Source organism: Tachypleus tridentatus, chromosome 8, assembly GCF_004210375.1.
Source record: "Tachypleus tridentatus isolate NWPU-2018 chromosome 8, ASM421037v1, whole genome shotgun sequence".
Lineage (NCBI taxonomy): Eukaryota > Metazoa > Arthropoda > Merostomata > Xiphosura > Limulidae > Tachypleus > Tachypleus tridentatus.
Window position 1 is genome coordinate 82,882,577 of NC_134832.1, and position 15,663 is coordinate 82,898,239.

The 15,663-nt window shown below is 31.6% G+C and overlaps 1 protein-coding gene across 11 annotated transcripts in view; it reads right to left on the reverse strand.

The window, feature by feature from the left end:
* Nucleotides 1–15,663, reverse strand: part of LOC143222803 (mitogen-activated protein kinase kinase kinase kinase 3-like) — a 131,065-nt gene that overhangs the window by 21,980 nt on the left and 93,422 nt on the right. For 2 of the 11 annotated variants that reach the window (XM_076449854.1, XM_076449850.1), the window contains 6 exons: nt 14,337–14,390; nt 11,178–11,220; nt 8,531–8,654; nt 6,601–6,773; nt 5,233–5,274; nt 4,040–4,124 (listed from right to left, as the gene is read on the reverse strand). In XM_076449854.1, the coding sequence (XP_076305969.1) occupies nt 4,040–4,124; nt 5,233–5,274; nt 6,601–6,773; nt 8,531–8,654; nt 11,178–11,220; nt 14,337–14,390 (521 nt within the window). Of the gene's footprint in view, nt 1–4,039; nt 4,125–5,232; nt 5,275–6,600; nt 6,774–8,530; nt 8,658–11,177; nt 11,221–14,336; nt 14,391–15,663 lie in introns of all 11 variants that reach the window. The other 9 variants (XM_076449853.1, XM_076449849.1, XM_076449859.1 and 6 more) reach the window with 6 other exon arrangements.

Sequence of the window (15,663 nt, forward strand, 5' to 3'; positions counted from 1 at the left end):
AGAAGGTTCATGAGATTCCACATATAAGCTCTGAACTGGGGAGGTGCGGAAAGCCCCAGTGCAGAGTCGAAGTCCTTAATGATGAATGGGGTCCAATATCTTCAAGGCCGAGGGTCTGGCAGAGCCATAGACCAGTAGTCCATAGTCGAGTTTTCATCAAATAAGAGCACGATATATCTTTAACACAGAACATTGATCCACTCCCAAACTGGTGGTAGAAAGGACATGGAGGATGTTCAGTGCTCCTGTGCATTTGACCAGTAGCTGCTTTAAGTGTGGTATAAAGGTCAGCTTATGGTCAAAGATAAGCCATAAAAACTTGGTCTCAGGGACCACAGGCAGTGAAATTTCACCGATACAAAGTTCAATATCAGGGTGAATTAAAGCTCTTTGCTGTGGTCCACTCCAGTACACGATCAAGGGCAGTTTGTAGTTGCCGCTCAATATACCTCATGTTTGATGACTGACACAAGATGTGAAAATCGTTGACATAGAGCCCGTTTGCAACAGTAAGAGGGAGTTGTTCAGTGATGGCATTAATATTTATACTGAAAAGTATGACACTCAAAACACAGCCCTGAGGGACCCCAAGTTCCTGTAAAAATGAACGGGAAAGTGTCAAACCCACACAAGCTTGGAATCTCCTGTCCGTTAACAATTTTTAATAAACATGGGTAAATGGCCACACAACCCATATATATGGAGTTCACACAAAATGCCATATCTTCATGTTGTGTCATAAGCCTTCTCAATGTCAAAGAATATTGATACAAGATGTTGTCATTTGAGAAAGGCTTCTCTGATTGACATTTCAAATCGAATTAGGTGGTCCATGGTGGAGTGCTGTCATTGGAACCCACACTGGGTGGGCAGAGGAGGTTGTTTGATTCGAGGAACCAAGCAAGACGGCATTAATTATCCTCTCTTAGGTCTTACAGAAACAGCTCATCAAAGCAATTGGATGGTAGTTTGAAGGAATCTTGGGATATTTCCCAGGCTTAGAGAAAGATAAGATAATAGCCTAGTGCCAGGCATTAGGAAAAACATTCTCCTGCTAGATCTGGTTAGAATATCAAGAGAAGCAGGAGAGATGGCAAAGCATGTCATAGTGTACATCATCTGGTCTAACAGATTTACTGCCAGACCAATGAAAGGCCATTGTCAATTCCACCAGTGTAAAGGGATGATTATAGCAAAAGAGACACTCAGTTCAAAAGGAAAGAGGTGAATGCTCCACCCGAGTCTTGATGGCCAAGAAGGTGGAGGAACAAGCAGAAGTACTAGATACCTGGCAAAAGCTTTCACATAGAGTATTGGCGATGCTCTGGACATTAGCTACCTCTTGGCCATCAGAGAGTAAGATCAAGAGGGGACAGCTTTGTTGTGCCTACTGACTTTTTGGACCTTGTCCCATATGACCTTGGAACTGGTGTTAGAAGATATGCTAGTTGTGAACTTAATCCAAGATTCCTTCTGGCTTTGACGACTTACCCACCAAGCATGTGCACGGGCCTGCTGGAAACGATGCGGTTTGAAAGTGTGGGATATGTATGAAAAGTATCCCAGGCCCGTTTTTGAGCCTTCTTTGCCATGTGGCAGGCAAGATACCACCACGGATGAGGATATATTGGAAAACGTGTTGAGGTTTTAGGAATACACTGAGCAGCTGCTTGTATAATACAGTCAGTTATTGCTGTCACATAGTCATCTATCAAGTTCTGCAAGAGCAGTGAAATCAGACCAGTCTGCCTGATCCAGCTTCCACCAGGGCACGCGGGTAGAGTGGCATCAACCATGGCCAGTCTTTCTCAAAAGTATAGAAAAATGATCATTTCCTAGTGGATAATTGTCAACCCTCCATGAAAAATGGGAGAATAATAATGAAGGGGAGCAAACCGAGAGATCAATAGCAGTAAAGGACTGACTAGGTGCATGAAAATAAGTGGAAGAACCAGTATTGAAAAGGGAAAGGTTGTGATCAGAGAGCACATGTTCTACAGAGCAACCACTTCTATCAATATCAGCACTTCCCCATAGGGGATGATGTCCATTAAAGTCCCCCAGGTTTAGAAAGGGAGGCAGCAACTGTTCAATGAGAGCATCAAGGTCTTATTGATCACATGTCTCTCCAGCTGACAGGTAGAGAGAACAAACAGTGATGGTATGACCCAAGGAAACATGGATGACTATGGCCTCCAAGGGTATGTTGAGTGACAAAGACAGAGTGGGCACATGCTGATCAACCAACAGTGCCACCCCTCCATGTACTCGTCCGTCACACAGCCTGTCATTTCTGTACAGAGAAAACTGTCTAAAGGTGACTGCATTGGCAGGTTTCAGAAATGTTTCTTGTAAGGAAAGACATACAGGATGGTAGGAAGCAATCAGTGTTTTGATGTCATCTAGATTAAAAGGTAAACCTCAACAGTTCCATTGTATCAAGGTGGCCATTTTTAATGACGAGTAGGCGAAGTGGCTGGAGAACCCTTCTGTTTATGACCATGTCTTTTTTCCTTACTGTTAACCTCCATGGATCCTGCCCTGGGTAACATGGGTAGGTCTTTGTTGTTGGAAGGGGATTTCAGTGACTGAGGACGTGAACGAATGATTGTTTTGCACTCTCACAGTAGTTGTGGAATGAAGTGCAGCAGCATACATCCAAGATGAATTGGTGGACAGCAATTTCCTAGTCTCAGGATAAGTAATGTTATGAGTCGTTTTCAAACGCTGCACCTCTTTTTCCTCCAACCATTTAGAGCAAGAACGAAAGAAGGAGAGTGAGAACCATTGCAGTTGACACAATGTGGGTCTGTGTCACACTCACAGTCATTGTGGTCCTTGCCACCACAATGAGCACATGTCAGGGATGTCTTTGAGTGGCCGAACCTGTGACATTTGAAACATCAGTGAGAGTTTGGAATGTACGGCCGTACCCTGCAATTTAGAAAACCTACCTTGATGGTGGGAGGTGCACATGGTGATGTAAATGTCAAAACGACGATATTTGTCGGCAGTGCAACTCCATCTTTGCAAGTGGAGATGCATCTCACTGCAGAAACTCCTTGAGTGGAGAAACCAGCGAGAATCTCCGACTCAGGAATGTTCTTCAAATCCCTCTCAACAATAACTCCTCATGATGAATTCAAGGTAGCATGAGGGGTAACCTCAACAGGTACATCCCTAATTGCCTTTGAATTCAAGAGGAGTTTACTGTGTTGGGTTGTGGATGTTTCAACCATTATGTCTCCAGATCAAAGTTTCTTTACTGACTTTGGAGAGCCAGCCAGTCCCTTCGAATAAAATGGGGGACATTTACTTTAAAGGTTTTTCTGAAAGAGAATGTAGAATAAGAAAATGAGGTACAACTGGTGGTACAGACGTTGAAGATTGGTAATCAGTCTTCAAGATGTGGTCGTTTACGTGTTGACTGTTTTTTCACTATTTTATTTAAATTTTTATGAGGAGGATCCACAGGAAAAAAAAGAAAATTTTGGTGCCCCCTGACCCCACCTACCATGGAGCCCTACGAGGAAATGCACTACAATGTTAAGCGACACTGCAGCAACTCCAGGGTTTCGTGAGCACTATACCCAAACACCAGCATCAGACACAATGTCCATAACACCCGTTAAGAATTTCCAACAATGGTACTTGGTTGACTCTAGCCCAAGTGGACCAGCCGACTGACCCAAGGGGGCCACTCCAAGGCCGTCTGTCTACAGGAATCTAATGCAAAAGTGGTGTGTTAGGGTTGGACCCCTTAACCACCAGGATCCTCTCCTCCCCTTCACAGGTCGCCATGCACGGCAAACATGTGGGTGGATGTTTAGATCCCAGACGAGGTAACCTGAAAGAACAGAACCTTCCCTGGGAGGTCCCCTCACCACGTACAGGAATCCACACCAAGGGGATGTAAAAAGGAAATAAAAAGTTGGCAAAACTATTTTTTTAGTTATATACTTTTTTTTTACATTACTTCAGGATAAACTTACAAATACTTGAGATACACCAGTTTCGAACATTATCACGATGTGCTTACCTCTAGTATCGGGATGTACCCATGAAGCAGTGCAATGAATGTTTAGTGGGCATCCATCAAATACTTTAGAGAAACAGGCTCCCATCTAAAAGAAATATTTTTAACAATTCATTGACAAGAGCTATTGAATACTATGTTTAAAAAAATTTGTACTATGGTCATTTGGGAGATAATGCCTAAAGAATTCACCTTGCATGTTTTATTATAAATACAAGTTTTCTTAAACATTATTTACAGAATTTAACATTACACATTTTACTACTAATCTACTAATAAAATGTGGATTTTTAAAATATTATATAAAGGATTTATCTCAGAATTTACTCATATTTTATCAATACAATCAGAAATGTTTTAACAGCATTAATAAGACAAGAAGAAATGCCTGTTGTAGAACTATCAAGACAATGAGAAAAAGGATTTTATTAAAAATTGAGTTTAAAAATGAGCTATTGTCACAGCACTGAATCACAGAATAGATTTTATTGAAGTATTTCTTTGAGATGCAGTTATCAATGAAAGTTTCTTGCATTTCTGTTGCAACAATGAGATTTTCAATAAAGAAACTATTTTGTGAGTGTTTTTTTTTAAAACTTACTCCTTTTGTAATTTTTATTGTTTAAATCTAAAACATATTTTTGTAGAAATTTCAATTGCTTTATTTAATGCTTAGCCATGGAAATACTGCCTAGTTATAAAAATATCATTCAATTTTAATTGGTAATGATCAGCATGTTTTGTTTCTAAGATCAGAGTTTTGGATTTTTACATAACAAGCTCAATTATAATAAGATACATCACAACTTTTCTTAAGTTTTTTTAAAATACTAATTTCTTGAACACAGTTTACTAATGTAGTAACAGATCTCACAACTGATTTACTTTATACCACATATTTTCTACAGAAATTTAAGGAGCTTTGTTGAAATTAAAGTTTTTTTTATATAAAAACTGATTACATCACATTTTTCCAAATCTTATTTTAACATTTTATAAAACAAATTTAATACCCAATAATAATTTTACAAACCTTATGTACTTTTCATAATATCCATAATATATTTTGTGCTGTAAAGATATAATTATATTAAATTATTTAAGAATGGTGTCTTATGTGGTTCATATGAGACATACCAAATAAAAAGAAATCTTGATTAATGAAATGTAAAGGCAAAAAAATATGACAAACTTACATGAACTTTAGGAGTTGGTGGAAGTCCATTGCTTACTGGTCTCTGATAAATAAACATTATAAATATGAATGTAAGAAACACAGAAGATAGGTGTTTACTGACATATATTACAAACCATAACCATCTGATATAACTTTTAGTTTTTAAAGAAAGAAACTGTTGTTAACATCTCAAAAAGTAACACATTAGTGATAGCTTAAAAAAATATAAAATACTGTCAAACAGCAAAATGTGCTATAACGTAAATAAAAACAAAAAATAATTTTAATTGGAATAATTATCAGGTAGTGTATCCCCTCCCTTATTAACAAACAATCAAAGGTGACAGTCTTATGACACAGAACTGGAGCTTACAGTTGGTGAAAAGTTCTCAATCATTTCTCCTTCATAAACAAGTCTATCAGACATCATTACCAATAATAGAAAAAAATATACAACCTAAAACAAGCTTTACATTTTAGATTATGAGAATGAACAAAGTCAACTTAATTTCAGATTGGAATTTACAAGACTTTCAGAAATTAAGTTCCTTTTATTTTGAGCTTTACTTATGATACAAGTTCCAATTGGCTCAAGCATACCATTCAAAACTGAGTTATATATTTTAAAAACTATACTAAGTGTTAACCAGAAATGCCTTTTATTCTAGTGGATAGTCACAAATAATGATGATACTAACATATTCATTTAGGGAGAAACAGAAAATGATTTGGTAAATATTTATCCTTACAACCAACATCTGTGACATGAAAGGTTCTAAATAAAAAAAATAATTGCAACAAACAACTAGGTCTACGGATATACTCAGTTAAAGATTTCTTTTTTTTTACATAAAAAAATGCTAGTCCTATTTATGATGAAGTGTACAGTAATATTTTATAGCTAGAAATGGCTTAGAAATATGAGATATTTCATTTAAACAAATTTACATATTTTTAAATTGAATACATTTTTTGTGGGAATCATTTAAAACAGAATTTACAGTTGTTAAACACCACACTTCAACTCCTGTTACTCAGTGTTTTGAGAAACCATATACAATATTTTTATTATACAAAAAATTAACTCTTGATGAGATTTATCCAAGATTTTCACAAATTTCTATTTTGTTGTTTTTGTTCTTTAAGTTATTAATTTGTTCATATTTTTAGAAGTTTAATTTTTTTAATATCACTGCCAGAGAAAATAACTTTTATTAAAACCAAATATAACTTGCTGCTGTGCAAGTTTATATTTCTTCTGTCTTCCACTCTAGCAACAAAACAGTTTCATTCAAACAATGAAAAGTTTTCTTAATGGTGTAGGTTTATTATTTTTACCTTTTTTCTTTTACGAATAAAACAATTACAAAATATGAAAAAAACTTACTGGTGGTGTAACTTTCTTTTTTTCTCTTCTCCTGGGGGGTGTTTCTGGTTGTTCTATCTCAGTATCAACACTTTTTTTCTGTGATAGAACAGATATATCAAGTTTCATGATATTACCATTCTGCTGATAACTTGAAACTGTGCTAGGTGGTGTTGAAAAATGTTCATCTGTTTCTGTGAATAAGATAATATGCTGCATACTTAGAAGATCCCAACACTTTGAACTATTTACATTTAAAATGCAGAAAACAACAATAGCAAAAAACAAAAAACAGACAAACCACACACTTAGAACAAATGTAACTTTGTAAGCTTTAAACAGTCTTAATCAAATATGTACAATATTTAATTATTGTAAAAGGCAAGAGAAAATATACTATTAACCCTATCATCATGGGTCAAGGGCCATACCATCACCTTTGTTCAATTGGTTTAAATTTTTTTATCAATGAATTACTATTTTATGAATTTATGTCAACAAGTTTGGTACTAAATGGTATATTATAATTCAAGTTTTAGTATTACATATTAGCTAATTTATTAACTTAAAAGTAAATATTAAAAGACCAACCTAAACATCAATTTTTGTGAGTCATTTGGTATATTGAATGTAACACCAGTTCACATTAGATGATTCTGATGTGAAAAAGTAAGTCTATAGTTTTGTACGAATTAGGAACTCAAATTACCAATATTTCCATGCCAAAATACAAAACAAGAACCTCCTTTCTTTTTTAAATGCTGAGATATTGCTTTATGTACTAGATCAAACATAGTGGCTCTGCTCACCTCTTTCAATGTTTTGAGACACTTGGTTATATAAACCAACTTCTATAATAGCTCAGAATGTTTATCACATGGTTATCTAAGCCGTTGCAAGTTACTTGCATGAGAAATCTATTTTTTAACTCTCAATTTCATATTTTTTTAGACCCAAATAAATCTTAGTTACTAAGTTTGATAAATTATAGTAGAATTCTGTGGTATTAATATAGTAATTTATAATTTTTGGTTATTCAAATATATATATATATATATATAAACTTGAAAACTTATTTCACATTTTCCACATGTAAAATTTGATTAGGCTCAGCAACCTATGGCAATTGGCAAATGAGTACAAAGTTCATAACTAGAATACAATTGTTTGTCATACTTCTTCATTAAGTGTTCTATGTTTTAAGGAAACTAACTTTTGGAACTTATTTGTAAATAGTAATAATCTATATACATATACAATGTATGACAATTGAAATATGACTATTTTACAAAATACTAGTCCACTAAAACACAGCCAAGACAGGCCACTTTTTACTGGTTAGTTCTGGATACAGTAACATGAGTGTATATACTCTTTGTCATTGCAACTTCTGTAATGTTATAGCCAGGTATAACTTGAAAGGTCAGTATAACACAAATAGTAAATATATAAAAATGTATTATGAAATTTAAGATATTTAGACTAAAAATTTGTGTTTTCATGTTGTAATCTACAGTCACTAGTACAAAAAAAAAGCATAATTTATATTTATTTCCTAATATTTTATTATGGTTACAAAATTGGTCAAATTGATCAAACCCATATAGCTAGATGAGAGAAAATAAAATATACAGTTTTACCGAAAATAAACGTTTGAAATGTGTTTAGAAGGTTTCAGAAATAAACTTCTCTTTTCATACCATGTCCATCATGAAAGAAATAACTAATCAGAAAAGCAGCTTAATCTTTTCTTGAACACTACAATCAAAGTAGTACAAATGCTCTGTATATGATCACTCCAAATGTTACCCTTTGTTCTAAAAAAAAAAGAGTATTACATCAGATTTTTAATTGATAAAAAAAGAAAGTTCAACAGTGGGGTCAAACAAAACAGTGACTTTTATATAGTTTAAATTATTAAATAAGGTTCTTGTAAATATGTTGAACTCACCATCACTACTTAGAGTTGGCTCAGTAGTTAAAGTTCCTGATCTACTGTCTTCTTTAATTGAACCCAAGTTCTGGTGTAAGGTGTGTCCATTATTTTTATCTTCAAGCTTCTCAATATCCTTAACCTTCTAAAACACACACACTCATATATACACACAGTTTTCTTATATCAGAACAACTGTACTAAGTGACTTATACAAATCTCAATAAATGACAGGTATCACATTTTAGATTTTAATGTCAACAAGTAAAATTTAATAAATATTAACATTTATTTCTCCTTCAAATGGTACAACAGATAAATAAAGTGCATGTAATAACAACACAATAACAATTAAAATAAATATTTAAACAGTTAAATGTACTACTTGTGCAAATGCAAAGTGCCAGAAAACCAACTTGGCTCCAAGAAGATCTGACATTGCCCTGTTGTATCTTGATGTTCCTCATTTTCCCAAGCAGAACAGTTAACCTTCAACTATTCTGTCCCCTGTATTTGAGGACTGATACCATTCAAAGCTAACTTCAACTATTTCTTGAAACCAATAACACTCATAATTTGAACTAAAAACAAAGAAAATCAAACCTTATTTACTAAAACTTAAAATATCCAGAAATAAAAAAAAACAACAGAAGAAGCTTATTAACTAAAAACAACAATAATTAAACACAAACATCAATTTATTTTGTCTTTTTCTAAAGCTTTGACTTAAACAAGTAAAATAGATTAGAATGGTCTTAAAAATTTGGAAAAAATATGACATACAAACACTGAAGAAGGTAGATTAGCCTTTTAAAACATTAGCTGAAACAATGTCCTATGGGCACATGTTTGCATCAGTTATTTGTAATAGTATTATATATACTTCCTTATAAAAATGTGAACATTGTCTAAGGAAATATTTTTTATGGGATGTACTGAGTGTGAAAAAGTGTTTGGATTGTGCTCTTTGCATCAACTCATTGCATCAACATGATTCAATATACTGAGCTCAAATTTTCATAAATTTTACTGATATAAACTGTCATGCTTTTACACATCCTTTACTGAAAAAAGGTTTTTTTTAAGAACTCCAGTTTTTAATACTACATATAATAAAACCTCACATACAATCATGTTCTTGTAGTGAGGACAGTACTTTTATTTAAAATTGTGTTCTGCTATAAAGATATGGCTGTTGCACATACCATAGTTAGTTTTCTAAACCTTGGATGCTCAAAAGAATATCTGAATAAAATAATATAGAATAATGCTAAAGAGTAACTTGTAAATCAATAAAACCAATTTCATATTACAAACAGATTAGAAGTACTTAATATCATAAATCAATACACAAGAAAACTACATCCCACAATAATTAAATGTATTTCTATGTTAACAATATTTCTCTCATTAAAGAAATAGATTTGTCAGGCCTTCTTAACATAAGAATATGAGATGATCAAAGAGTGCATGTCATGATATTTTCACAGAGTTACATTCAAAATTAACTTCAATTACTTTATTACTAATATATGTCAGGACACTTGGCTTCACAACATACTGTATAATCCAAACTGTTATATTATCCACAATGTTATACTCTAGCATTCTCAAATGCATAGTATTTTGTGGGTAACTCACACAGTGTAAAAAAAGCAGGATAATCAAATTATGTACATTCAAGTATAAATATGCCTACAGGTAAGGAAAAAATAGTCTAAATTTTTCTCCTTTTTATGTATTTATATACATACATATTTAACAAATATGTTAAACAAATATTAAATGTAAAAATTATAAACTTATTATGTTAAATAACCCCCCTCCCAAAAAAACTTCTCATTATCACTCAACTGGTGCAATTCATGTGTTTTGAGGTTACATGATGCAACCTATTACATTTGTTTACTTTAAGCTCTCCAAATGAAATTTAACAACTTAATACTACTGAAGATGAGGGCTTATAGTGCAATAAAATCATTAAGATAAATGAAAGCTGATGTGAAAATGCTAAAAGCTAATAGAATAAAAACTATTTGTTACAATCTGCATTCATTCTACTGGAAAATAAAAAAGAAATTTTAGATTTTATTTCATATTTTATCTTTTCATTTCAATGTATATTGATGATACCACTACAGTTAGTGTTTGAGTATAAAAAATAAGATATAAAAATTCTTCAAAAACTTGATAATCATTAAGAACCTCCAAGAGATTACATGAATGAAATATGATGTGTTAAATGAAACAAAGTATTTCTATTGTTAGCATGAAAATCACCTTTCAATGAGACTGACTCAGTGAAGGCTTGGTAGAGTCAAAGACAAATGTTCAGTAACGGTACTTTATCAAATAAATTTGACTGTTTTTGTGTGTACAACAAAATAATGTTTACTTGAAGCTTGACAAATTTTGTAAAGATACATAGATTTTAGGTTGGTCAAAATTATCTTGAACATAAACAGAGTTAAATTTGCGATAACTAATGAGAAGAGATCAATGTACAATTGTTTCTTGAAATTTGTATTGCTAAACATGAGAAAAACCAGACTGTCCTATCTCAAGAAATATCTTACTAATATTAATCCTTAAATAGAATAGAACAAAAACAAACAAGGTTACTGTCTTCAAAAACAGGTAAATCTATACAAAATTTTTTTTTTACCTTGTCTTCCGAAACCTGAGAATCTTGAAGGGGAAGAGTAGCTCTGAAACAAACAACAAATTATATATATACTTGTACTTTCTTTTATATAACATATTAAAAGTATGTTAAGTGTGTGAACGTTGCTAGTTGCTATTAACAAAACAAAGTGGAAAAAAGGAATGAATATAACTCACCATGTTCCATTACAAATTAAAATATTTTGTAAAAATGATACACATACTTTAGTGTCTAATAATAATAATAAAGTTCAGACAATGAATGATAGGTATATAGCTTATTCTAAGACATTGATGTCTGTGTTGATACTCCAACAACAAACCAGATATATAACTTAAGAGAAAATAAAAAAACTGGAAAAATATATGAGCTGTTCAATTGAAGTTTTAATATTATAGAAGCAACAAGATAAGTCTAGTTTATAAATTTAACAAAAATAAGTTTAACCTTTCTTCCCCCATCCATGAATGAAAAAAAAATCCATAAAAAAGTTCTAGATAAAAGTTATCAATGGAAAATGCTACCTACTAGTTCTACATACATTGCATTAAAATTTGAATATCTAAATTTCCCAAAAATACTACTTGAGAATTGAGTGTATTGAAGGTTTCCAGATTTCAAGAGAACTTTAAAGAATAAAAACTACATACAAATAATTATAAGAACAAACAGAAGTTGCAGATAAACAAAACTTTTGGTCATTGGTTACTAAGAATATATCAATGATGTCCATGGCTCCTGAGATAATGGAAAAAACTACTTTCATTTATTATACTTAAAAGACTCTTGTTGCCATGAATGCTCTTGATACTGGTGAGGATAGTAGTGAGAGTGCATATCACAACCTTTCTTGCTGATTTACAGTTTAAAGTTAATTAAACCACTTTATTAGCATTGTTTATTAATAACCATAACATTAAAATGTAGTTTATATATCAAATTTTTATACTAAGTTTTTAATTTCTTAATTTTTAAAGGAAATATTTAAATGAATTTCATTCTTCACTGTGTCGTGTCTTCTATATTCTGAATTATTCTTTTAGGATGTTCTTTCTTCCCTTGTATGGATTTTCATCTATTAGATATAGATTATAGATAATAACAGTCCAGAAAATAATAAACTGCAACTTTCTCAATTTTCTAAAGTTACTATAAATTCATTATACCAACCACAGAGGGTCCCACTAACTCTTTGTGCTTTTGAAATCATTCATTTACTCATGCATACTTGTTTATGATACATATTTATAACCAATAGAAAAGTCAAGTCATAAACTATGATTCTAACAATACTTTGATTTGTTTTTCTGGTGAAAGCTACTATTTCAGGTAGATCTTGATATGTCTGTGTTGGTGCTCTGAAGAGTAATAGAAGTTTTCATACCTTAGTTAGAAAGTCAGGTTAATTATAATAGTTTTGAAGCATTGTGTTTTAGTGTATAATTTGTGTTTTCAAATACACACTTGTAAATTAGACATATTATTTTTGGACAACAAAAAGTTAGAAAAAAGCTTATGAAAGCATTTACCCAAGTATAAACTATCCCATGGCCATGGTAAGTTCTAAATTTCATTTTTATATATTGTTGTATTTTTTTTAATTAGAGTAACTAAAACATTAACATTAAAAACTTATCAGATCATGTAAGAAAATTAAAATACTTTTTGTAACAACTCTCTAAAAAAACATAGCATTGCATTATGAAATTGTTTACCCTAAACTGTCACACACCCACTTGGTATTATATCGCTTGTTGTGATATCAGACATGACTAAAAAAAAGCAATACAACAATAAAATCAAAAGATGTTATGAAAAGTGAAGAGACCTAAAGCACATTAATAAATTATTAAACATTTCAAATGTTTGTTATACTATACAACCATTCTAGAAAAAAAAAAGTATTTCTGATTTTCATATTTTTCAACTTTTTCTACAGCTAATGTTAGGGTAGAGAGAAATAAGAGGAAAAGTAGTCTTACAAAAACACAAAAAGGAGGGAAGGTTCTATAGCTTATGTAAATAACGTAAAAATTGTAAAAAGTATTTTTATTCTTAAAGTGAAAAATAACCTACCATTTAGGCTGAAAATTCACAGAAATATGTAGTTAAAATCAGAATTACTGTAAAGAACAGACTTGTAATGTCTACTATAAGCAGAGTATATTCAAAGTTAGAGTGGGTGTAATTGTATGGTTACATGGTCAACTGAAATGACCAAACCCATATACTGTCAATAAAGAATGTGCAACACATGAAGCATAGCTCCTCATAATACTAAATTATAAGACTAACATTTTTTATTACTAACTCTCAAGATATTAAAGATAATAAAAATCCAGTAAGCAAATCAGCAATAAGTTAAATACTTAAACTGTCAATACTGATGATGACAACAATAAAACATGCCAAATGGAAAACACTAAATACACCTCATCACAATACACAGCATATTTTTATAACACTGAAAACTAGATGATGAAAATCAAAACATTGATAAAAACAACAAAACAGTATCAAAACAATAGTGTAAATAATTCAACATAATACATTTTACAAGATACGGATATTGTAAAGAGTACAAAAAAGTCATAAAAAGAAGGATAGTTATCCTTTATAGTACATTATTTAGTTTATAACATAATATACTGTTGATAAACAGATGTGAACAGTGGTAATAGTAACAAAGGCATGTGAACTGTCAATAGAAATTAGAACCAAAGAAAATCATAGGTATAGCTCAACATGATCTTTTATAATTTACATTTCACTTTTTTTAACAATTAAATCTCATTTTTTGTATATGGAATTTAGTTACCATAATGATGGTTAACCTGGTGTTTCATATTTTGCAAATATTTCACAAAACTATTTTAGCTGCAATAAGTTTCATAATTCTATTGAAAGTCTCCTATTTTAAACTTACAATAGTTCAGATAAGAAAATGAAATGCACATTAAGTAACTAAACTAACTTGTTTATGAAACATTTTTTAAAGGTTAGAAAGAAATTTTATTTAGCATGTGACAATTTGTTTTATTTGGCTTAATTAATCAGTCGTACCAAAACAATAAACCATTATTAGAGATACAAAGCTTTGTGGTTAGAAATGCACCAGTACAGAGGTTAATCTACAACACACTAACATAAAGAGCTTACTGCTGGGTAAACATGAGATCCTCTTCAAACTCCGCCAAGCTCTCTGGGTGGCCTCTGAAAGGGAAGCCCCAGAAAAGTCAAAAGCAGAAAAGGGTTTTAAAAGATCTGTTTTGGTAGCCAAAAACAATTAAGAGTTTAACAGCAGAGATAAAGCATAATACGAAAGACAGAATATTAAATGCTAAGAGTTGGGAACACTACAATTAAAAGAAGGCATGTGAAGCAAATTGTTTTCAGAAAGCAAATCAATGAAAACAAAGCTATCATGGAAAATGAAACATAAGATGTTGAGATAGTATAATAGTGAGAACTAAGCAGGAGACAAAAAGTAAAACATTAGAAGCCAAGACAGAGAAACAGTAAAAATAGAGCAGAACTAATATGCAAAATATCAACAAAGGCTTAAGATGAAAGATAAACCAGCAATATTAAAACATGATTGTGAAGCACAAAGCACTGAGATGAGTAAGAAGAAAGTTAAAACAGTAGATGATATAACTGTAAGAACAGAATGAAGGTACACAGTAAAATATTAGGAAGTACAAAGTAGGACATGAAATGTAAAACAGCATAACACACAGAAGTGAGAATATAATATGAAATGGAAAGTAAAATGTTACAACCAGAATCAGAGAATTGGATTCATAAGAATGACTTTAAAATTAGATAAACCACAGTAATTAAGACTGATACACAACTTAAAGTGGAGCTTTGTGGAATGGGGAAAAGAAAAATATCACAGACAGAGTTGACTATGATAAGAAAATAAAATCATTTTCCATGTTAAACTATATTGGTAAAATGCACAGCAAAACAAAGTTACAACTAGTAATGAACAAATTCTAAAAGTAAAATAGAATAACCTAAGTCATGAATTAAATCATACAAATAGATATAAATATGTCAGTGGTTAAGAAAATGCTCGTGTTTAAGTGAAAAAAAAAAGTTTGAAACAAGAAATGAAATTGAACAAATAACCAATTAAACATTGAAAATACAAATTATTTACAGAAGACAATGAAATAAACTCAAGTTTCTTTGACTCAGTAAACAAGTAACTGAAAGTAACAACACAACCAGAATAAAGGTAAGTGAAACAATAAAGGAATTCTAATGTTTACATACAAATGACCCACTTTAATCAATTTCACACAGAGTATGCTGATAAAACAAATCGGTCAATAAAATGAATCAGCTACCCAATTTAATTGACTGGTAGTTTGTTACTGATCAAAATTAAAACATGGTTAACAATAACATACATACTTTGAACTAAATTTTTCAACCTAATAGATTATAAAAAAACACAAAAGTATAAGATCTAATA